The sequence below is a fragment of the Stylophora pistillata genome, chromosome 4, assembly GCF_964205215.1.
Source record: "Stylophora pistillata chromosome 4, jaStyPist1.2, whole genome shotgun sequence".
Classification (NCBI taxonomy): Eukaryota; Metazoa; Cnidaria; class Anthozoa; order Scleractinia; family Pocilloporidae; genus Stylophora; species Stylophora pistillata.
The window spans coordinates 39,877,506-39,892,720 of record NC_142522.1 but is presented as its reverse complement, the minus strand read 5'-3'; the positions used below and the strand labels follow the sequence as shown (position 1 = coordinate 39,892,720).

General features: G+C 43.4%; 3 protein-coding genes across 3 annotated transcripts; all 3 read right to left on the bottom strand.

Moving 5' to 3' along the window:
* Positions 1-819: 819 nt before the first annotated feature.
* Positions 820-2,731, bottom strand: LOC111342705 (histamine H2 receptor-like). The gene has a single exon (XM_022949812.2). It carries the CDS (start codon positions 2,526-2,528, stop codon positions 1,485-1,487), a length of 1,044 nt encoding a protein of 347 aa, XP_022805547.1. The 5' UTR covers positions 2,529-2,731; the 3' UTR covers positions 820-1,484.
* An 868-nt stretch (positions 2,732-3,599) lies between these two features.
* LOC148733708 (histamine H2 receptor-like) lies at positions 3,600-5,346 on the bottom strand. The gene has a single exon (XM_088757255.1). The coding sequence runs from the start codon at positions 5,128-5,130 to the stop codon at positions 4,027-4,029; it is 1,104 nt and encodes a 367-aa protein (XP_088613381.1). The 5' UTR covers positions 5,131-5,346; the 3' UTR covers positions 3,600-4,026.
* Positions 5,347-7,802: 2,456 nt separating this feature from the next.
* Positions 7,803-14,805, bottom strand: LOC148733707 (uncharacterized). Its single transcript, XM_088757254.1, has 2 exons — positions 8,021-14,805; positions 7,803-7,885 (listed from the first exon to the last, which is right to left on the bottom strand). Exon 1 carries the CDS (start codon positions 14,682-14,684, stop codon positions 8,316-8,318), a length of 6,369 nt encoding a protein of 2,122 aa, XP_088613380.1. The 5' UTR covers positions 14,685-14,805; the 3' UTR covers positions 7,803-7,885; positions 8,021-8,315.
* Between the last annotated feature and the right edge of the window lie 410 nt (positions 14,806-15,215).

The window sequence follows — 15,215 nt, the reverse complement described above, 5'->3', positions numbered from 1 at the left end:
ATCTTTTAGTAATTTGAACGCAACCAATTTAAATATATGACGCAAAAGTCTGCAAGTCAACAAAGCCACAATATTTCCAGCTAAGTGGTTTACCAAACTTTGTCCGTCGCCATGAAAGCCTTCAACCATCGTATCATAAGACAGGTCAAAATTAGCAAAAAGCAAAAACCAAACAACAAATGAAATAATTCTTTATTTCATTTCATGATATCGTCTATATAAGAAATACATAATCACTTTATCTTTTTAATTCAGTCATTACGTTAAAGCGAGGTTATTTCTCTCACCCTAGATTTATTTTTTTCACAGATCTTGTCCCTCTGACGTCATTGCAGTCTTAGCTTTGTAGACAATATATTTTCTAGATCGGATGCAGGCTGAAAAGTTTCCTACAAGCGAGTATATAGCGTACCAAGTTGACATTTTCTGATGACCAACACTGCTTTTGGTGATTACACAGAAATTTTGATGACAAATGGATAGGTAACCTCGTTCCCATGGTCTTTTCCCATACCACCCCTAAGTAAGGGAAATGCCGTGGGAACGAGGTTGATGGATAGGCAAAGAAGGACAATGAAAAAGACTTTGCAGAATTATCATGGCGGTAGCATTTAGTTAAGGAACTTAAACGAACTTTTTATGCATGTTCTCGCTAGGCAGTGGTGCTGTTAGGCTTTGCAGTTAGTTTTAGCTGATCGTGTCACAGTAGCTTGAAAGTAAAAAGTGGAACCCAATCAGTGGTGGACCCAAGTGTGATTCCTACGGAAGAAATTGTTTTGGTTCTTACTGAACGTTGCCACTTATGACTCAACCAAAAAATGTACTGCAAACAAAACATTAATCCTCTCTTATTTTCATTTTATAAAGTGAGCTAATACTTTATTTCTTTCTTTAAATGATTTTAAACAAATTCTCAGAAGTGCGAACGGCATCACATGAATTACACACCATAGACATAAGAGCAGCATACACCTCTTTGATACCAGTAATGATATATAGTGTAAGCTACGATAACTTTGATCATGTTGTTCAAAAGAAACCTTATTTTTTGTTACTCGGTATGAATTTCTTGGTTCCTTCGACAAACTAAGAGCTCTTGGATCATTTTTATCTTACCACACTAAAGTGGCGCCACCGACGAAAGAACTAGAAGCGTCGGCTTCACAGTACAGTGACAGACATGCAACAACTTCCTAAGTTATAAGGTTTTTGCTTCAGTTATGTTTCATCCTTCTGCCTTCAGACCTACTCCTTTCCTACCGTAATTTCTGGAAAATTTGAATTTTTAAAATTACATTTATTTGTATCTTATCAGCTGAAAAAAACTGCTGCAAATATGGTATAATGGTGTACTTTCGATCTGGGAAACATATCCCTCGAAGACAAATATTTTCCAAGCCCTTGGAAATTCTTTAATATCTCATTAAAAATTTTTTAGCTTTTAAAATATGCGCATTTACAGTAATGCACACGATATAACTGAACTAAACTATTTTAGTGTAGTGTTCAGCTTTATCAAGCTCAGTGGCATTTGAATGTTGAATTGACAGGTGCGATTGATGCGTAGAGGTAGAACACATTTTTGCATACACATCTCTGAAGTGCTTGTTCCGAAATGCGAAAAGAAAGGGATTCAGCGCCGAGTTGAGGTAACCAAACATTAACAGCACCATGTAGACTTCGTAGTGAAACGATGTCCAGTTTTCGCTGTTAATGGTGTCAACGACAACAAAAAGTGCGTAAGGCTGCCAGCAGACGAAAATAGCCAGCACGAACACGGAGCTCCTTTTGGCAGCCTTGATATTCTTCAAATAGATCTCTTGCTGTTCCTTTGTGGGTTGTTCGGATGAATTATGTTCTGTGTTGCTTAGAGCCTTCTCATGCTTCCTTGTGATGTGATATACCAGGATGGAAAACCCACACGATACCTGCAGGGGAAGAACGATGTTCAGAAAGGAGCTGGCTATGTTGTAGGCTTTTGTATATGGTATCATGCAGATGCCATCTTCAAGAACGTCGCCTTCTTTCCGCCATCCCATGACAGGGAGAAGAGCCCATAAAATGCTGTAAAGCCAGATTGTCGCGATGACTATGAGGGCTCTCTGTTTAGTCATGAACCGTGAGCACCCAAATCGGCCGTGAAAACCGCTGAGGGTTAGGTATCGATCAACAATAATGACCAGCAGGCTGAAAATAGAGATCGGTACAACAAAGAGGTACACCAATTGCCACGTTAGACACAAGGCCTTCCCGTGTTTCCATGCGAAGTTCAGGAAGAGTGATTCTACGTCAAATGGCATGGCAAGGATTGCTGTGAGAAAATCTGCCACAGCCAGGGACAAAAGCAACAGGTTTGATGGATTGTGGCGCAGATTCGTGTTGGTGATTATGGCGTAACATACCATGAGATTCCCTACGATTGCCACAGCTATGACAACAATATAACAAACAGCTACTGGATACGCAAAGGATGGCTTGAAACTGAAGGGAGTTTCCAAATCTTGCGTGAAATTCGACGTTGTGTTCATTGCAACTTTTAAACCGGTCTGACTTGGATCTAGTGTACGTATGTAAATAACTCTCGCAATCTGCTAAGTTTCTGCTATTAAAATGCAGCCTTCGTTAATCTGCACGTAACTCTGCAGACTGTAAAATGTGAAGATAAAGGATTGCAGACTGACCAGCTTCTTGATATACACATGCAGTTTGTCTATTTTAGGCTGGAATGTATCTATATTGGTGAGGGGAAATATCATGATACAGTTTGCGTGGTAATCAACATTTGTGGGTGAATCAGTTGTGTAATATTTAGTATTTCGCAGTTTCTTTCATTTCCTTAATCAGTTTAAATCTGCTCTTGTCTTTGCAACTTTAGAGTTTTGTATAATATCTCTGTATTTGAACGAAGACACTTTTTCTGACTTGATTTTGTTTCTTTTTCTCCTTGGAAAATCGCTTCAGAAAACAGTATCGGACGGAAATCTGAACCACTCCGGAGGCATTACTGCAGTTACTTTGACGTAAATAAGTGACATCATTCCATCTTATTTTCTACTTGGAATGAAGACACTCCAAGTCTAATTACGTATACGTAGCATTTTCATCAGCAGTTAACTTTGTATAATGGGAGGGATTCCATTAGTTTATTTCATACCATCGTTTTTTTAAGGATTTGGTCGTTTGTTTGATTCTAAGAGGAGTGTACGTTCTTTAATGTATACAGAAGCTTAAGCAGTTGATAAGAGACAAAACAGAACTGTAGGGAAAATTATCTCTCAAGGCACCGTCTTCATTAATTCTTTCCTCTTCAGCATCTGTAAAAGAGACTGGCATTTTTTTGTTGGGCCTCTACATCCACTGAGTCTAGCATTCCGATGGTATTTCATCCCCCGCGAACAAATGTTTATGACGACGAGGAAAAATCAAGAATTCTTCGGGCTAGAAGTGAAACAATGTGGCAGGTTTTTGTCTTAGGGTAAAAGTTTACTATTCTTGTCAGTGAATAGTAGGATTATAGGTTAGCACACGCGGTTGAAGTAGCTCGTGGCAAAAATCCCGGACCAAAAATGTTTTAGATTAGGAAAAGAGATTCACTTAAGTGGAGTCAAGTAAAAACTATTTAATATGAAGCCTTCTCATACGATGGTGCGGTTTCTTCTTGATGCCAGGCTTTAAGTAAATCAATATGCAAAAAGGAAATACATTTTCTAAATGACTAATGGCGAATACATAAATAATTTTTATAGTGAAATATACTGATGATCAACACCTAAACTATACCACGATTCACTGCTGCATATTCATGATAGTGTTTTGCCATCTTTTCAAGGGCTTTCATTTAAATGTTTTTTTTTGTCAGTGACTCACAACCAATATGACAACGTTAGAAGCCAGGTATTTTATAATGTATTTTTAAATCACGTAAACTTATCGCACTTAGCTCTTCATATTTATAGCGCTATGCATCCAAACTACCGCATTAAGTTCTAATTGGAACTGCTTCTTTATTGCACATGATGCTGACATTCAATTTTCGAAGTACGATACGGATCGGAGACGGCAATTGTTTTCCAGCTCTGGAATCTCAGAAGTAACAGTGCTTTGTGAAAACGTGGAAAGCCGGCGGAGTGATAAAGCAGGTTCGGTCGGTTTTAAAGCAGGTTTAAAAAGATTTTTAAAAGCAGCCTTGAAACGGTTGTTGCTGAAGGCGAACAAAAAGGGATTTAGCGCTGAATTAAGGTAGCCCAACCACAACAGCGACATGAAAACTTTGCAAGGAAATGTCCACTCTTCGTCTAGCATGGTCTCGACGATGATAAAGTAACAGTAAGGTTGCCAGCAGAAGAAAAGGGCTAACAGGAAAGTGGCAGTCGTCTTAGCGGCTTTGACATTCTTAAAATACATCTTGCATTCTTCTTTGGTAGGTTCTCGGATGGAGGGAAAGCCACCACGTTTGGTGAATCGACTGTTTTTGACAGCAATACGGTAAATCAAGATGTAAAAAATGCATGTGATCATTAGCGGGAAAATAATGTTGAAAAAAGAGCTAAGAATGTTGTATTCTTTAGTGTAGGGCAGCATACAGACACCATCGTCGTCTGGTTCGACTCCTTTTTCTCTCCAACCCATGAAGACAAAAAGTGCCCATAAAATGCTGTAGAGCCAGATTATCAAGATGACTATCAAAGCCCTCTTTTGAGTCAGGAATTGTGATTTCTTAAACCGAACCAAAGGATCCCTAAGGGTCTTGTATCGATCCACGCTAATGGCCAACAAGCTGAAAATCGAAATGGGTATGGTAATGAGGTAAACAACCTCCCAAATTATGCAGAATGCTTTTCCATGATTCCATTCAAAACCAATTCGAAAGAGTGCTTCGATGTCCAATGGCATCACGATTGTTGCTGCAAGAAAATCCGAGAAAGCGAGGGAGAGAATGAAGAGATTAGTCGGATTGTTGCGAAGATGACTGTTAGCAAGTATTGCGAAACAGACTAAGAAGTTTCCAAAGACTGCTACAAATGTTATTGTTGTGGCGCAGGCGGAGACGGGATACGAAAACTTTGGTTCGAAGATACACGAAGTTTGCTCGTCGTGAGATGAATTTGCATCGGAGCTATAATTGTTCATCTTTACCAGGCGGTTCTGACGTTGAGGCTTTTGGAGGGAATTGGAACAAACTTTTCGAGCAGCCAGTCGGTAGTTTTCTAATAACACAGAGCTTCTGAGAGCCGAATTTGAATCAATGCTCAGCACTAGTCACCACGACGTTTTTATGAAATGGAGTTTCCTTGTTTCCATTTGGATAAGTTCAATGAATTTGATACCCATGAGTTAGAAAACAAGCTAAAATATCTATTGCATCAGCATAATTTATTCAAAGGTATTGGTGTTATCAAAGTTGATACTTGATATTTGCAGAGTTGACCACTCTCGATATATTTTCAGTGACATCTCGATATCCGCTTGAACTTTCATTACACGAAGAACTGATACCATTATCGGATAAAAAAAGAACAATGGTTATCTAACTTACTCAAAGAGAGACGTGAGAGCTGCTGTCTACAAATAGCACTAGACTTCCAACCGTAATCGCGTGAAAAAATAGTTGAGCCAAATGTGATCTTCGAGTATTAACAAGTGTGTCCTTAACTTACCTTGGCTTTTACTTTGATGACATAATTCAACCGAAAAAACACATGACACATTGTCAAAGGAAGTACTCGTTCGTCTGTCCGTTAATGGATTAATTCTTAAAATTACTTTGGCATCTGGAGAAATCTTAAACACAGTATTATCACCGCATACCTTGTTATGTCTCATTTCCTCGTTGTTTCCAAAGCATTCGAGCTTTTTTCTCACGCGCTAAGAAGAGATGTCTTTTTTTTTTAGATTGAATATTGTCAGTGAGATATATAGATCTATTTGGTGCATTTTCCCCGTTGTGGTATTGATTGGAGATCGTTGCCATCTTGAAATAGCATCATCGTGTTATTGTCGGGTCTATTTCCTCTCGCTCAATATAAAGGGGAAACATACCAGCAAAATCGCAGTTGAAGAAAGCCACAACAGTTTATTGTTTAGTTTGTTGGGCAGATTTACCTTTTTTCGAAAGGGTGTCTGGCCAGAAAGCTGCGGCTTCAGGTGAGGTTTTTTTTTTTACCTGTGGGGTGGATTTCTGGCTCTCTTCGTTCCATCCCCATTCCTCCTCTTTTAGACCTCGAGGAAGGAGCGCGGTCTAATATCCTGAGCTGCAGCCGGCTGCTGACGGATAACGAGACGTTTAGCGTTGCAGCTAAGACAAACAGCAAATAAATGACTCGTCACCCTCTGCTTACAGCCGTTTGTGCAATTGATTGAAAATCTTTGGAATGACTATGAACATGAGAATTATTTCAACTTTTCAAAAGTGTTTATTCAGACAATATTTTCGCGGCTCTGTTGTAATTACCTCGAGTGGGGTAATTATAGCGAGATATGACGTAATCCTCGACCAATCAGAGCACAGAAATCTCTATAATTATCAAAGCAATTATATTGATATGTCCTTAATTTTAGAATCTGTTTTCTTTTTGTATTTTTTTGCAATATAAATACATGGTAAGGAAAGAAAGTTGGAAAACGAACAAAGCTACAACAATATTTCCGGTTAAGCTTTTTCCTTTTATGAGAAGTGTTTGTCCAGAAGGCCGCAGGTTTTGATGACTGACTTTTTTTGCCCTTGGATATTGACAAATCGTTCAAAATTTGAGGGAAAAGGACGCTAAAAGAAAATTTGAGATGCCATTATTTTTTTCAAAAAACAAATCAAACACTTCCTTCTTAGTTTGCTATCATCACTTTAATGAATAGATCATGGTTTTTTTTATTTACTGCTCCTCTGAAGTTACTCTTGTTACTAAATCACTGTTTATATTACATCGTCCCGTATTTACCTCCCCTCTGACGTTATTGCACTTTCAACTTTCCGCTTAGGTTGGTTGAACGCCATCCAAAATAATGCTATTATCATATCCGTATCACAAAAGAAAATTAATGAATATCGGCTTCAATAATCATTTACATCTGAGTGCTCATTTTTAATTCTTTTTTAGAGAAAGTGGAGAAGGAAAACTCTGGAATTTACCTTTAGAAAGTCAGTATTGAAAGACACTTTTCCTTATTTTTTCACTTATAAATTATGTCGTGTATTTCCGTCACCCATAGAGTAGGTCCTTGATTGAGAAAGCTAGTTTAATAAAGATAACTTCGTATTGATCTCGTTGGGATTCCACGATTATATATTGCAAAAAAAAAAAAAAATTTCTCACAAATTATTGGTACGTGCAATGGAAAGGAAATCTGCTAACCTCCCTACTTAGCAAAGTGTGCAAGAACGTCCAAGAGGAGCCTCACCTCCAACAATTGGACAATGAAGCGATGAATTTAAGATCAGCCACAACAAGTTCCGAAGCGAGATTGGATGTGAAGACTGATGGCTTCTGGTCGCGCGGAGTGACAGCATTTTTCGATGTCAGAGTGACGCGTGTCCATTCCAAGACTAACCAAGGGAAATCAACTGCAGCAATTTTCAAGGAACAGGAGAGCGAGAAGAAGAGAAAGTACCAACAAAGGGTGTTAGAAGTCGAGATGGGCTCCTTTATTCCACTTATTTTTGGAACCAACGGCGGGATGGGCGAAGAATGCAAAATGTCTATGAAACATTTAGTGGAGAAATTGACAGAGAAGGACGTTGAAAGTTACCCATTTGTTATTAGCTTGCTCAGGACCAGGATTTCTTTCAAAATATTAAAGTCTGTTGAATAGGCGTTCCTGTCGAAGCCTATCCCAAAGTCGATAAGAACGTGACGAGGGACAGAATCTTTGTAGAAATCCCCGTTTTATTCTGAAAACAATCAGTTAACGGCTAAATCACAATGCTGCTAAGGTTACGAAAGTTACCAACATACCGACAACCGGCTAAAATAACTAACAAGAAATCCAAAAAATAAGAACGCCAAGATAAAACAACAAAGCCTACCGATTATCGACGTTTGGTAAAGGATCCGGAGGCGGACAAGGTAAAATTAAACAGCTTCGAAAGATACAAAATAGCTCGAGCACATGCACGTGGAAAAAAGGAGCCGTGTTTTTTTTTTGTATGCCCGGATGTCGGGTGAGAAACCGCTGTCCAAATGAGGGCGTTGAGCATAGGCCTCAACATGCTCCCCCCTTTGAACTAGCTAAACTTAAGAGCACGTTCAACAAGGCTACTCGGATCCTAACAGTTCGTAAAAAGCTCAGCGTTAAAAAAGGCAGACACTAAATGTTCGTTGCTAATTTGACTCCTCCAGAAGACACAACTTTGAGATTGGACGCAGCAGCGTCGAATTCTTGGTCTTGATCTCGGCTGTACGAACCAGGCCATCCTTGCCAGGAAACACCTTTGTAACTCGACCTAGCAACCAGTGACCACGAGGGGTATTCTCTGTTACAACAAGGACCAGGTCGTTGACAGCCAAGTTGCGCCGTTTGAGAATCCACTTCTTGCGCTCCTGAAGCAGGGGTAAGTATTCACGCAGCCATCTAACCCAGAAGTGGTTTGAGAGAATTTGGCCCCTTCGCCATTGCCTGCGGGAATACAGGTCTCTGTCTTGGAAATCTCCTGGCGGCAAAGACATCCCTTTTCGTTGTTGTAGGAGATGACTGGGAGTAATGGGTTCGCAGTCATCAGGGTCGTCGCTGCTTGGGCATAAAGGCCGACTGTTGAGTATTCCGACTGTCTCAGCAAAGACAGTTCTGAGGGTCTCCCTGGTAATGAAGGCATGAGGGTGACCTAGGATGGCCTTCATGGTACCACGGACACTCCTGATGAGTCGCTCCCACACCCCGGACATATGGCTGGCGGTTGGGGGGTGGAAATGCCACTTTGTCAATGGTTGGCAATGCCATTCGACATCTTTCTCATGCAGGGATCTCTGAATGATGTTGTGGTCCAGGTCTTGAATGGCATCTCTAATTTCCTTTTCACCACCAGTGAAATTGGTACCATTGTCACTCCAGACTTCCTTGACGGCCCCACGAATGTTAATAAAGCGTCGCAGGGCTTGGATGAAGGCGTCTGACTCTAAGGATCCAACATCCTCAATGTGGATAGCCCTGCAGGTGAGACAGACGAAGATGCATCCATAAACTTTCTCAGAGCTACGACCCCTCTTGACGTGGAAGGGACCGAAGAAGTCCACCCCCGTGTAGGTAAAGGGTGGCTCATGAGGTGTGAGTCTGGGCTTCGGTAGGTCTCCCATCATCTGTTTCATGACACCTTCATGTCGTTTGCGGCAGGCTATGCAGGAGCGTAGTATACGTCGGGTCAATGCGCGGGCGTTGAGAATCCAGAATTTCTGACGCAGTGTAGATAGCACATGTTCCCGACCTGCATGTCCAAAGATCTCATGGTGATGTCGAACAAGCAGTGTAGCAATGGGATGCTCGCTTGGGATCACCAATGGATGGATGGCTTGAAAGGCTACTGGTGCATGTCGTAGCCGGCCTCCAACGCATATTGTACCATTGACGAGGATTGGACTAAGTGTACTTAACTTACTGTCTTTCTTCACAGGTTTACCAGACTCCAAGGCTTCCAGCTCTCCTTGGAAATACTGCCGTTGGACCCTTTTTATGATCGCCTTTGAAGCGGTGAGCATCTCTGTTAATCTGATCCCGCCATGGTTAGATATGGCTGGTACACTGCATTTGGACCTGACAAATTGAAGAAAACGCATGATCAATGCCACAGTCCTGACCAGCTTAGGCCATGAGGAAAACTTCCTCAACAATTCATCCAAGGAGGAAACAGCTGTAGCTGTTATACTCTGATTGGTTCTCGGAGTGATTACTTCCTTGTCATTCTCCAGGATGTCACCCACTTTGCGGTGAGGCCAATGTTCCTCCGTTTGCCATAAGAATTTGGGTCCAGTCCACCAGCGGCATCCAGGGTGAAGGGCTTCTATAGGCATGCCTCGAGATCCATCATCCGCTGGATTCAGGGTTCCTGGGACATGATGCCACTGATCGGGTGTAGTATGCTCATGGATTTCCTCTAATCTGGTGGCAACGAAGCGATGGAATCTTCTCGTTTTGTTCTTGATATACTGGAGCACTGTTAGTGAGTCGGTCCAGAAAACAATGCAGTCGATGGGAAAATCAAGCTCAGCCCTAATGAGGTTGCTGGTTCGGACTGCCATCAGGCTCGCCATGAGCTCGAGGCGTGGGATGGTTGGTCTCCTGAGGGGTGCATTACGGCATTTACCGAAGACAAAGGAGCAGTGTGTTTGGTCACCATGGTTGTCACTCAGTCTTAAGTATGCAGAGGTTGAGTAGGCATACTCACTTGCATCGCTGAACATGTGGAGTTGAACTGTGCAATTGCTCGGCATACTTAAGTTCCTGTAGCAGCGAGGTAACTGGATCTCCTCAAGCTGTGGAAGAGAAGGTGTCCAGCGTCGCCAAACTTTCAAATGGTGGTCTTGGATTTCTTCGTCCCATCCAACCTTCTCTTTCCAGAGATCTTGAATAAGCACTTTGACTGGGAGCACAAATGGTGACAGGAATCCGAGAGGGTCGAACAGCGAGCTTATGGTGGAGAGAATTCCACGCTTCGTGGCAGGTTTGGTGGAAGTCACTGTCTTGAAGCAGAATACGTCCCTCTCAGCATCCCAGTGAAGACCCAAGGTACGATTGATTGGTAATCTGTCCAACTCAAGGTTAAGAGTTGGATTGGCTCTTTCTTGGGAAGGAAGCGCAGACAGAACCTCTCTTCTGTTGCTCAAAAACTTGGTCAGGTGAAAGCCGCCCTCTTTCAGCATGGCAACCAATTTAAAGGCAAGGGTGATTGCTTGATCAGTTGTCTGAATAGACTTAAGGAGGTCGTCGACATAAAAGTTACGACGGACGGTTTCTGCAACTTCGCTGCCATACTTGTCCTCATTATCGTCAGCAGTTTGTCGCAAAGCTTTATTGGAGCAACAAGGGGAGGATGTGGCACCAAATATGTGGACCTGCATCTGGTACTCCTCGGGTTCATCACTGAGATTTCCAGTCCACCACAGGAACCGAAGGGCATCGCAGTCTTCAGCAGGTACCCGAACTTGGTGGAACATCTGTTCTATGTCTGCAATGAGAACAACCTCCTCCTGTCGAAACCGCATAAGAACACCTGCTAGGCTGTTGATATAATCTGGACCTTGTAGGAGTTCATCATTCAACGAAGTGCCTTGAAACTTTGCCGCTGCGTCGAACACTACACGGATCTTGCCTGGTTTGTTGGGGCTAGTAACAGGATGGTGGGGAAGGTACCAGGTCTTGTTACTTCTTTGTTCAGCATGTTCTTTAGTGAGCTTACGAGCATGGCCTTTGGCAATGTAACCATCGATAACTGAACGGTACTTCTCATGCAGGACTTCATCCTTCTCAAGGCGTCGCCCCAGGTGACGGAGACGTATTTCAGCCATTGCGCGGTTGAAGGGAAGGTCAGGTGGATCACGTCTCCAAAGGAGTCCCATGCAGTAATAGTCATTTGACTTTGAAATCGTGCTGTTAATAACCCGTTCGGCATACCTGTCTTCAACTGACATGGACTTGTAAGGTTTGGTAGTGCCAAGAGACTCCGACTCCCAGAAGAGTTCAACTTGATGGTGGAGGGAAATGTCATTGGCGGAGGTATGGATGTGGTAAACATTGTGGCACTGTTGTGTCGTTCTTTCACCTGATCTACCGAGGACAGCAAAGCCAAGGCACGAACGGATCGCGATGGGGTCATTTGGTCCTCCATGACGAACCTCCAGGGGAACAAACACTTCAGGAATATTTGTCCCTATGATGAGTGAGATCTTCTGCCTTTCAACTTCCGGAAAAGGAACATCTTGAAGATGCGGCCATCTTTCTTTGCTTATGGCTATGCGCTGGTGGTGCAACGGGATGTTGAGCTCTTTCCCAGACCACACTTCCTTAAGCTGAAGCTGTTGTGGCTGTTCGTCAATGAGAGACTCAACTGCAAGATTAACCCTTTCTCCCCTTTGAAGCTCATTGCAACTGCTCACAGTTGAGAGGAGTAAATGGTCAGGTCGGCCACGGAGTCCTAGGGAGCTGACCAATGATGGGTCCACGAGAGTGACTTCAGATCCGGAGTCTAGCATTGCGTAAGTGGTAACAGCCAACCCATTACTGCCAATTACTCGCACCGGTACGACCTGTAAGAGGACTGTTTCTGAATCCCCTGACCCTGCAGTGGCACAGACAGGCGTTGAGGTTGTGGCATTGACTCCTGAAGCTTGGTCCTCCGAAGTAGGATTTCCAGGTGTCTGCTGAGCCTGTGTTTGATGAAGGAGCGAGTGGTGGAAGGCACCACATCCTTCAACTCGACATCTGAACCTGCTGGGGCAGGTATCTGTTGAGTGTTCGGTACCCTTGAGGCAGTTAGGGCACAGCCTCTTCGTAGTAACGAAGGACATCCTTTCCTTTGGCGTCTTCGCCTTAAATGCTTCACATCGGTAGAGTGGATGTGCTTGACCACAGTGGCGACAGCTATTTGTTTTGTCTCTGCCTCTCTTTGGAGGCGTCTTAGGTGGCGGCCTCCCACCATCGTTGATATTCATTGTGTATTTAGGAGTGTCCATTTTCTCATTTGGTGGCAGCCGTTTGTTCTTGGAGTTGTTATTGTAGTTGAACTGCTGGGGTTTGCCACTGACTGGGTGGTTAGCAATGTTTGCATGCTTGTTCACAAAACCAACAAAATCCGTCAGAGTTGGGAAATGTTGGCCCTTTGTTTCCAAGTCACAGGCCAGTGTGGCAAACTTGTCCTGAAGTGGCTTTGGTAGCCGTTCTGTCATGTAAACAATGTTACCTTGGTTGACTTGCGACAGACAGTTCATGGACGTTAGCGTTGCAAGGGCTCTTGTGGCAGTATCAGCAAATTTCCGAAGGTTGATCTTGTCGCTGACAGATATGGGAGGACCCTTTACCAGACTGTTGATGACAGAGTTAACAATCACACACGGTCGTCCATACCGTTGTTCGAGGATTTGCAGTGCTTGATGGAGTCCATCTTTGGATGTCTCAAGGCCTGCTACTGCCTGTTTGGCGTCCCCATCTAAGAACTGCACTAGGCGAGTCATTTTGCTGCTATCATCCATATCTTCTCGTGACATCACTATGCGCTCAAAGCGTTGCTTAAACAAGGGAAACTCTGCAGGGATGCCACCAAATTTCTGAAACTGAATAGGTGGGAGGTTTTGGTTGTATGCAAGCTTTTGTTGAGTGGTTGAAATCTCTTTCATGGCTGTAGCAACCATGGCAAGAACTTCTCCCTGAACAGAAGGCATGGGCGTTGCATTCACACCTGAGGTGCCCAATGGAGGCTGAAAGGGCGTTGCCCAAGGAGAAAGGCTGCTTGTCACGGGCACGCTCGGACCACTAACAGTAACAGATGAAGCACCACTCTGAGAGGTGTTCACAGTCGTCACTGGTAGTTTGGTAATGGGTGGAGGCTGATAGAGCAGTGTCGGCGGAGTGAGATTGTTCATCACAGGTGGGCTGAGACCGCTGACAGCGGCTGTGGACGGAACACTGGTCTCGGGTTTATTCAAGGGCATGATTGAAACTTTGGTGGAAGCTGACATCAATGAACTCTGCACTACGGATGTAGACGGATTGGGCTGCACGAAAGAAGCATGGCCACTTAATACCAGTGGACTCAGATCACTCGCCAAGGTTGTGGATGAAACACCAGGGAGGTGTGCAGGCATGGCCGATACATCGGGTGTCACTGGTGGTACAGAATGCGTGACAGAAACCAACGGAGGATTAAGAATGCTGCCAGACAAGGGTGGCGCACGCTCGAAAGATGTTGACTCCACTAACGATGACTCGTTGTCTGAAACTCCCCCTTCCATTTCTTCCGTAAGTTTGGCTTCTAAGTCCGTAATGGCAGCTGCCTTTCTTGCTTCGGCGAGCTTGAGGTCTGCCTCGGTCTTTAGGGATTCCAGCCTAATGATGGCCTTTAGTTCCTCTTCCTCGGCTTCTCGCATCCGGGCAAGTTCACGTTGTTTTCTTTTCAGCTCTAACATCCTCATTTCTTCTTCAATTCTCCGTTGTCTCTCTTGTTCCACAAACGCAAGAGCCAGTTGAGCCTTTTCCGCCTCTAATCTGCGGGCTTGTGCTTTCGAGCTGTAAGTGCTGCTTGAGCGTCGCGATGATCGGTGACTACGTGAGCTCGCGAGTCCCTGATGCCTTAAACCAGTCGGTTTCTGCAAATCCTCCATTACCCACTCATTGAACTTGGTTGCTGCGTTGCAAATAAAGTTTTCAACACTTGTAGAAAGGCTTGTCCTTTGCTCAGCTAAAATGTCGAAACGTTCAGCATTTTCCGTTCTTTCGCCTGGTTCAGCGACATCCATAAATTTATTGTGTGACAAAACGAAGTTCTTCCACAGCGTTTCGTAATGGTCGAACCTTTCCTTTACTAAGGTCACATTCGACGGGTCTTCGTCCTGTAACAATGTTTCAATTTCGTTCTGAACTTTAGTAAGAGAGCCAAGGTGACCAGCACGAGAGCGCTGCAGGGATAACGCTTTCTCCCGCCTGACATCTTCGGAATTTAACAGTGTGGAGGGTCGCGACTCGCGTTTGTTGACATCGTTGTTTTCCATTTCACAAGGAAGGAACTTCTAATTTGCTAACATGTGAATTAACGAAGGTGGAACGTATCGAATTTTAGCGATTCGCTGAATAATTGTGGTGTTTTCGACGGAGGTTGTCGCTTGTGAAGGTGAAGGTTATCTAGCCAAGTTGGCCTTGTGCATGCGAGCGAATCTCAATAGTTAATCAGTGAACGGCGCGATAATTGCTATCGAGACGGCGAAAACAAAGCTAATCGAATAAAACCATGAATAGGCGTTCCTGTCGAAGCCTATCCCAAAGTCGATAAGAACGTGACGAGGGACAGAATCTTTGTAGAAATCCCCGTTTTATTCTGAAAACAATCAGTTAACGGCTAAATCACAATGCTGCTAAGGTTACGAAAGTTACCAACATACCGACAACCGGCTAAAATAACTAACAAGAAATCCAAAAAATAAGAACGCCAAGATAAAACAACAAAGCCTACCGATTATCGACGTTTGGTAAAGGATCCGGAGGCGGACAAGGTAAAATTAAACAGCTTCGAAAGATACAAAATA

Excerpts from the sequence above, each read along its gene's own strand:
- LOC111342705 (XM_022949812.2), bottom strand. The coding sequence starts at position 2,528 with ATGAACACAACGTCGAATTTCACGCAAGATTTGGAAACTCCCTTCAGT.
- LOC148733708 (XM_088757255.1), bottom strand. The coding sequence starts at position 5,130 with ATGAACAATTATAGCTCCGATGCAAATTCATCTCACGACGAGCAAACT.
- LOC148733707 (XM_088757254.1), bottom strand. The coding sequence starts at position 14,684 with ATGGAAAACAACGATGTCAACAAACGCGAGTCGCGACCCTCCACACTG.